Source organism: Sander lucioperca, chromosome 7, assembly GCF_008315115.2.
Source record: "Sander lucioperca isolate FBNREF2018 chromosome 7, SLUC_FBN_1.2, whole genome shotgun sequence".
Classification (NCBI taxonomy): Eukaryota; Metazoa; Chordata; class Actinopteri; order Perciformes; family Percidae; genus Sander; species Sander lucioperca.
Window position 1 is genome coordinate 14028585 of NC_050179.1, and position 8500 is coordinate 14037084.

General features: G+C 38.8%; 1 protein-coding gene across 1 annotated transcript; it reads right to left on the minus strand.

Annotated features, from left to right (window-relative positions):
* Positions 1-516: 516 nt before the first annotated feature.
* On the minus strand, positions 517-7021 carry adm2b (adrenomedullin 2b). The gene is made up of 2 exons (XM_031293411.2): positions 6595-7021; positions 517-1115 (listed from the first exon to the last, which is right to left on the minus strand). Exons 1-2 carry the CDS (start codon positions 6702-6704, stop codon positions 707-709), a joined length of 519 nt encoding a protein of 172 aa, XP_031149271.1. The 5' UTR covers positions 6705-7021; the 3' UTR covers positions 517-706.
* Positions 7022-8500: the final 1479 nt, after the last annotated feature.

An 8500-nucleotide genomic window follows, 5' to 3' on the forward strand; every position in this document is an offset into this window, starting at 1 on the left:
CAGTCAAATAATCAAACAAGCAAAAAGTATAGCCAGATTTGCTTGTAAACCCAAAAGTGATAATAAAAAAAAGGATTGAACGAGGAAGTTGGCCTATAAACTGTGGCGAAACTGTTGAGGTACCCAGACTTCTTTTTAGTAATGTTGCCACATTCCCAGATCTCAGCAATGTATTTGATTGGTGAAATGTTATTATTACCGATGAGAGTGATGGTCAAAACTACAAAAATAAGACCATAAATGTTATGAATAAACCATATGGCAATTTTTGCTACTAAGCAGCTGAGTTTAGATGATACATCAAGGACTAACCCTGTCTCCTTGAAATGACCTGTATAGATTACTAATTTGGAATAGCAAATATGTTTTGAGAGAACAACATTGCTGCACGGATTACGTTTTCTATCAACATAATGAGAAAATGTTGTTAGTTAACATACCAATAAAATGTTTTCTGACAGCGTATTTAATTTGTTTTCCGCCATAATATACCATCTGGCAAGCAGATATTGTATATATATATATATATATATATTAGAAAAATAATTTAGTAGGATTATGCAGAGGTATTTTCTATGAGACAGGGTTGCAAAGACTGACATCAAAGGCTTATTTTGGGCCCTTATTGTGTCACTAATGCAACAAAGGACCTGGCTAACTTTGACGATAAACTCATCAAAGTTAGCGGTAACCTCGAGGTGTGGTGTTAGCCGTAGCTGTGAGGACTGTGAGGGTTAATGGGGGAGGAGTCTTCCCTCCCGCTTTGTCCAATCAGCTGGTAGAGACGGTGGCTGAGGTTCTGAACTTGACAGGTGCCAAGGACACACCCCACCCTCATCAGATGGCTGTGACCCCTTCCACCGCCACTGTTGGCATGACGACGACCCCGTGACCCACGCTGCCACACCGGCGCTTCCCATAGCACACTGTCTCTCTGGTCAGGCAACGGGTCAGAAAACCTCGATGGGGGCTCTTTGTGCAGCAGGGCCCTCCAGATGATATGTCTGTCTCCCTCTGTGATGTGGTTGTCAACAGCAACAGAGAGATCAGACGCAGTAGGCATGATGGCGGTGTTAGAAGACTTTGGGTATTTAGCGGTTCTGGGTAAACTCAACCTGAGATACAGAGAAACAGAGAGAACATGTTTAGATGCAATACAAAAGCAGTACAACACAACACACACACACACACACACACACACACACACAGACAGCATGTTTACATATGGTGCTGGGCAGTCATGCGCATATCGCCTGCTTGTGTTTCTGACTGAAACTGAATCGCTTCAACAAGATGAAATGCCTCACAGGAAGTCAGGCTTGTACTGTGGGAATGTCCACTGTAATCAACCTGTGGTCTCTTTTTTTCAAGGAATGAAACAGAGAAAGAGTGGATTGAAAGAGAAAGTGAGAAGGAAAGATAGAAGGAGAGATTGACAGAGGGTGGTGAACAGGTGGAAGTCAACTTCTATAGCTCGCTTATCCAGCTGCACAACCTCTGTATCTGGGGAAGCAGTAGCTCAGTCCGTGGGGAGATAGTTTGGGTCGCTGGTTCAAATCCCTGCATGGACTAAGTACAGAGTGTGGACTGTTAGCTGGAGAGGTTTGCCTAAATGGGCATTGCCGAGGTGCCCTTGAACAAGGCACAACCCCCAACTGCTTAGCATCTCTCCATAATACATAATGCATGTGTACAGTTCCTCTTTGTGCATATGTGTATTTGGGCCTGTGTGTGAATATATATATAACAACAGAGTGAAAACATTTAATTTCCCTTTGCAGGATTAATAAAGTATACCTTCTTCTTCTGATTTCACTTATGGTCTTATTGCCTATATGTGAGCTTTTAGTGCCTATTTGGGGATATATATCTACAGAAAGCCAATATTGTATATTTAAAACACTCAGCTTAAATAAATCGTGAACATCATGTTGTGTATCCGTGAAATAACTGTTAAAGTGTACCTGGAAAAACAACAGCTCCACAAAAGCGTCTTTTTCATCAATAATATTAATTTGCTTCAATAAAAAAAACAAATAAAACTTATAAGATGATATGTCAGTGTTGATTCTCCATCATCCATGCTCATCATGGTAGGCACAGACATTAATATGAGACTTGACCACCATGAGGGCCAGTGTTTCGTGTGACTTAGGGCCAGCAATGAGCTTAAGAATATCACACCGACACACTAAGATAAAATTGACGTTGATCCTCTCATCTGACAACAAGCATATCTGCTAAATCGTCACTTGTAAGTTTTCCTTTAAACACTTGAGACAACTAAGTACTGCTTACTCATCTTTACCCGCAAATACAGTTAAAGCTATTTCTTTTACATGTCTCTTAGTCAATCATTGAAGTGTTAGACCAACAGTCTAAAATGCCCCCTAAAAGATAATATGTAACAGTATCTGAGCTGACAAATCTTACAACAGGGGAAGGGTGAGTGCAAAAAAGTGAAAAACGACAGAGCACAATGTAGATGGTGGTAAGAGGCTCCTACACCACCACTCCTCTTGAGTGTTTTTGTCTCACGTCATCACAATACCTTTTTTTCTTTTTCTTTTTCATTCATTCCTCGGTCTTTCTCAGACGTTCAAGAGTTCAGCTGCTAGAGAGAGCCGGTCTGTTGTATGTGACCAGTCAGAAATTACGCAATACTTAGTATAAATCATGTAAAGTAGCATGAGACAAAGAGCACTTGGTGCTCAGCTTTCACCTAGTGTAGGATTGTTTAAAAAGCCAGAATTATAACGCAGTAATCTGTTCACTCTGTTGCCCTTTTTCAATGCTGACAGAAATAAGTGGTTGAATCAACACGGGAATTCGGGGCATACCTAAGGACATAAAACTTCTGTAAACAATAGCTTACCTATCTAAGACAAAAGTGGGAACAATTTCTTCATATGGAAATACAGCCAGAAGATTGGTCTTTTATTTGCAGGAAAGTACATAAATGCTCTTATAATTTAAGGCATAAATTAGCACTATTTAAGATAATGCACAGGGTTTATTATACCCCAGAGAAATTAAATAAAATGAACAATGAGATAGCATTCCTCTGCTGGTGTTGTAAGAAATATAAAGGTACTTTTTTAATATGCTTTGGTCATGTGAACAACTTTTGTTATTTTGGAACTTTGTTACCAAGCTGATATCTCTGTGTTTTAATGTACACCTCGTTCTTTCACCTCGCTTATGTCTTTTGGGAATTATTATGTCTGACAAGTGGAATAAATATGAAAGTACGTACATAGATCTTGCTTTGATGGCAGCTAGGAAATGCATAGCTTTAAAATCCCCAGCAATAGTCTGGTGGAATGAACTCTCAAGCTACTTTGTTATGGACAGCATTTATTATAAGAGTAAAGACAGAACCTCTGACTTTTTGAAGACATGGTAGTCTCATAGAGAATTTGATTTTATACATTTTTACATTAATGTTAGGGATTACGACAAAAGTGTTATCTGAGTGCATTTACTATGTTGTTGATTTGTTTGTTTTGTAGTTTTATGTCTTTATTTATTTTGTTTTATTTGTATTTATGTTTATGTTTGTGGCATTTCTTGTCTGTTTTGTCCTAGTGTGAAGAATCTGAAATATGAATAACGACATTTATGTATGAAATATCTTTACACTGTTTTTGCAAAATTAAAAAAAAATTAAAATTAAAAAAAAAAAAAAAAAAAAAAAAGCTTACCATAACTGTGTTAGGAATGTAGTTACATATGTAGTATTTGAAGGTCATGAAGTCTTGAAAAGAACTGAATTCAGTTTCTGCTTCTTCTTCTTAAATGGTATCCGGGTTGCATTCATTTGATTATTTATATCATTAGAAACTGGGAAATACTGAAAAATGTGATATGATAATAAATAATCAGGTATTAAACTACATTCTACGTGGAATTAAAAATATCCTCGAAAGTGCTGCAAAGTTAACTTGGTGAACCCTGCAGAAACCCCGCTGTTGAAGTTTTTGGTAATGTTAAAGGGTTTGTTTGAAATACAAGTGGCATTTGGATGGAAACATTTTGTGTGTGTGGGCGCGCACACACACACACACACACACACACACACACACACACACACACACACACACACACACACTTCTCCATCCAGTGTTGGCTATTAACGAGGTGAGAAGCAAAGAATAAAGGGAGAGGGATGGATAATGTTTGTGTTTGTTTGTGTGAAAAGTGGGCCAGAATAACATATGATCTTTATCCTGTAAGTAATCCTGACTGGTATTCTGATCACTCTTCTGGCTGGACACCTTGGGCTTTCACCACACACACACACACACACACACACACACACACACACACACACAAAGACTCATTTGTTCGCTCACCCACTCCCTGACCAACTCACTGTAGTGTTATAGCAGTGACTGGAAACCTCTGAGATCGCCCAACTCTATTAACTTTGAATTTTCTCTAATGAATGCTGAATTCTGGCAGTACTGGACAAAAGTCAAACAGGTGCACACACTCTCACACACACATACACACACACATGCACACACACACACACACACACACACGCACACACGCACACACACACACACACACGCACACACACACACACACACACACACACACACACACACACACACACACACACACAGGCATAATGTTGGTTGGGTGGTAGGGCATTAGTAGGCACACATGGGCAGATGTAACTGCCTGGCAACAAATAAAATTAAGGTGCACTTTCCACTGTCTTTATCTCTCTCCTACACACATTCATGGTTTAAATGCCACCTGTGGTGAAGTTTAAAACACATTTGTCTCTGGAGGGAAAGGCCCTTGGAACCAAAGTGGCCAACGTTGCCATCAATAGAAACACGCAGCTAGCATGGCTAGAAAATGTCTGTTTTAAGGTTTGAGGTTATATATTTGTCACAACACTGCATGATAACAATACTATGTGAGTTCAGGTGAACATGCATTTGTTTCTGTACTTTTCTAGCTGTACTTTTTCTCTCTCTTGAGTGTTATATGGTGGTCCAGGTTGTGAACCTGTAGAGAGTCTGAGGGCAAAAGGAGCTTCTCCAACATTCCTCCCAAGTTAGAGCGCAGCATGGGGTTCTTCACAGAGGAACTGAACACACACACACACACACACACACACACACACACACACACACACACACACACACACACACACACACACACACACACACACACGTCGTAACTACTCCAAAATACTTTGTGCAAGGAAAACTTTTTGTCCCTCCCAGATCCCCACTGTTTCACTAACAGATATTGTTACTGGTTCTACTCATTATTTATTCCTCTTCTTTTTCTCTCTGTCTTTTCTAAACTAAAACAGGATCCTTTCATTTTTCTTTCTCTGCCCTTTATCTTTTTTCTCACAAGGCATTTTGTTAAGCGCCAGCCACAGTATTATGTTATATCCATCAGTGTTGAATCACTGAGGTCCCCTCTCCTCTTTAGCCCGGGATTACTTAAAGCACTAATATGTCACAAGAAGACAACCACAACTGTCACAACCTACAAACTGCTGTTGAGTGTGGTTTGTTTGCTGCTTGGCCCCTCAGTATAGCCTACATGTGTCCTTGTCCCACTAAATCACCCTCACTTCTGTCTCACCTCCTGCTGCTGAGAGGAATTGCCTCATTTTTCTCACATTAATGACTGCCAGAAGGCAAGACACAGATGATAAATGTTTTTTTGTTCTTTTTATAATTGATAAACCTGTTCATTATTGTTCTTGATTAAGTAATCGATTGATAATTTAGTCTACAAATAGTGACAAATGCCTATTGCAAGTTCCCATAGCCTATTCTATGTCTTGTTTTGTTCGCCCAAAAGTCCCAAAGACATTCAATTTACAAAAACATAAAAGTGAATCATTACATTGGAGAGGTTTTGTGTTTTACTTGATAAATGACTTATCAAAATTGTTTGTGTTGATTGAATAATTGATTCATTAACTAATTGTTTCAGCACTAAATAGATATCACAAAAGAATATGTTGTGAAATAAAGGCTTTATGATTTGGTGGAGGTTTTGCTTCTCATAATCGAAGGTTTAAGGAGGATGTAATTCAGATTGTAAAAGCAGACAAATATGTGATTTGGGGCTATATGATATTTAAAAAATGAAATTGATTTGGCTTGATTTTCTATTATTTAAACTTTTAACAATGCTTCACAGTTTGTTTAATTACAAAAAAGACAGAAAAAGAAAGTTTTTGGAACATAGCAAAATGGTTGTTGTATGGATATGAATGGGCCACTGAGGGACAATAAAGTCCAATAAAGTAATAGAACTAATAAGATAAAGTTGTTATTACTTACCATTAGGTGATATATATTTACTAGAAGTCTCTAATGGGTTTAAAATATAAATATCTTCATATTTTGTTGGGAATATTTTTTCTTCCTATAATTTCATCCATTCATTGCATAATAATAACCAAAGATAAAAGCATTTCAGTTTAATTTCTGTTTCACTGTAGAAAATAACCTCCCTAAATCACACTTTGCCAAAGCGAGCGACATTAGGCTACATCTTTAACAGACGTTTCGTTACGTGAGTAAATGTTGAGTTAGGCGGTGGTACCTATGTCTGTGACTGTGAGTGAGGTTCTGCAGAGTCAAAGCCCGGGACTGGATCTCCAGAGGCAGGAGGCCGAGCAGCAGGCACAGCGACGCCGGCAACAGCGCACACATGGCGGCGCAGTGGAGACGAACTGTCCGGGGGAAGGCGGATCTCAGAAGACCAAAATATTAAAATTTAGACGGAAAAAAAATCCAGTGAAAACTCTTTCGTAGTTGTCGAACTTTAGGTTATTTTTTAAGAAGTAAATTGTCCCGTATGAATGAGTGACAGCATCATCAGTCTTGTCTGCTGCACTCTCTCTGCACACTGGCCTTCTCGCTTTGAATAAGAAAATCCTCTGAAAAAAGACGTGAAAACTCAGGAGCTCATTGGGGCTCACATCGGGAGCAACTGAAGTCCTGAGTTCTCTAATTTAAAGCCTGATTGAAGGAGGAGGAAGATGAGGAGGAGGATAGGGGAGGAGGGAGGAGGAAGGCTCATTGCCTGTCCTCTACCGCAAGAACTCTTAATCTTGGTTATAGAAGTAAAGTAGCATTTCGCCATAATTTTTTTTTTTTTTTTTTTTTTTTTTTAATGTTGACCTTGATTTTGTTTCTTTTTACAAAGTGGACTTTTATTTGTTGGCACAGTGAGCTGACAGAGTGCGTTTACAGGTTGCAAAACGCGAGTCTTTTTTTGTTGAAGACCCCCGAAATAAGGTCATATTGAGCATGTTTAATTTACAGTAACATAACTTTAAATAGGCTATACAGCATACCATGTAGAGACAAGCTGAGAACCAGTTGTAGATCACAGGGTTTCCACCAGAAAAGTTGTTTAGCCTGGTGGCAAGTGTCTTTTTTTTTTTCTTTTTTTTTTATGAGGGCCTTTAAAAAAAAAAAATTCCCAGTAGTAGGCCTGGTGGGGGGGGCGGGGGCAACTTAAGCCTGGTGGGCCACCAGGCTTGCAATACACTAGGGGAAACCCTGGATCATAAAATACCATGCATGTTGCGTAAGGAGAGTGTAAAAAGTGCTAAACAAGCCAAAAATCCAACCTGGACTATTAGGTCTATAATAGTAATAACAGTGCTATGGCTAAAGAGGTTTAAAAATGAAAGCCTGCAGATATTAGTGAGACCTTGAAGTGTAAGGATGATTGAATGGAAACTGAAAAACTGTTTCTGGCATTAAAGACTCTCGCCCAGCTTTGTCAGTCTATGTATTTATGCCCATGTGCCCTTTTTAAATTATATGGCTCCTGAGCAGAATATGTTCTTGTGACATTTGTAAAGTTAACTGCAAAACTGACATTTATCTTTACAACCCAACACAAGATTCAATCTTGTTAACCTCCGGGCACTCTGCAGTATATGTTATTATTAATATATACGTATATTGGTCCAGTAGTGTGTATCTGCCATCCTAGATGTCAGATGTGGATTACAGGGACTGTACAAACTTTAACCTGCTCCCAACCTGGGGGTTAAGATCACCCACAAAATGAGTTAGTAGATTAATCTAAGGAGTCGTGGCATTACATTTTTTGTGGAATATGTCTCTTATCTTAGCTTTTTTCCTGTGAAATATTGGGATTGTTTTACCTGTCTAGGCCTCTAAATAGTCTATAATAAAAACGTCTTTGCTTGAAATGCTCACAGCCCATGAACGTATGTAACCTATGACAAGGGGGCTCTGAGATGACTTTTCTTCAATATGGCAAAAAGGTTGGGACCCAAAGCTTTAACCTGACTACTGGCATACGTTACAATATGGAGAAAGATCTTATGTCAGACATTAAAGTGTGCAGATACATAATTCTAATTGTGTAACTGGGTTCAGCACAGTCAGCCAGGCTATAATTGTCATGATGTCCCTTGATTTGCAAATGTCCAAAGAAGTAAAGAAAATGATAAAGAGAGGTCATC

Excerpts from the sequence above, each read along its gene's own strand:
- adm2b (XM_031293411.2), bottom strand. The coding sequence starts at position 6,704 with ATGTGTGCGCTGTTGCCGGCGTCGCTGTGCCTGCTGCTCGGCCTCCTG. Across the intron at positions 1,116-6,594 it reads ACTCACAGTCACAGACATAG|GTTGAGTTTACCCAGAACCG; the intron begins GTACCACCGCCT and ends TCTGTATCTCAG.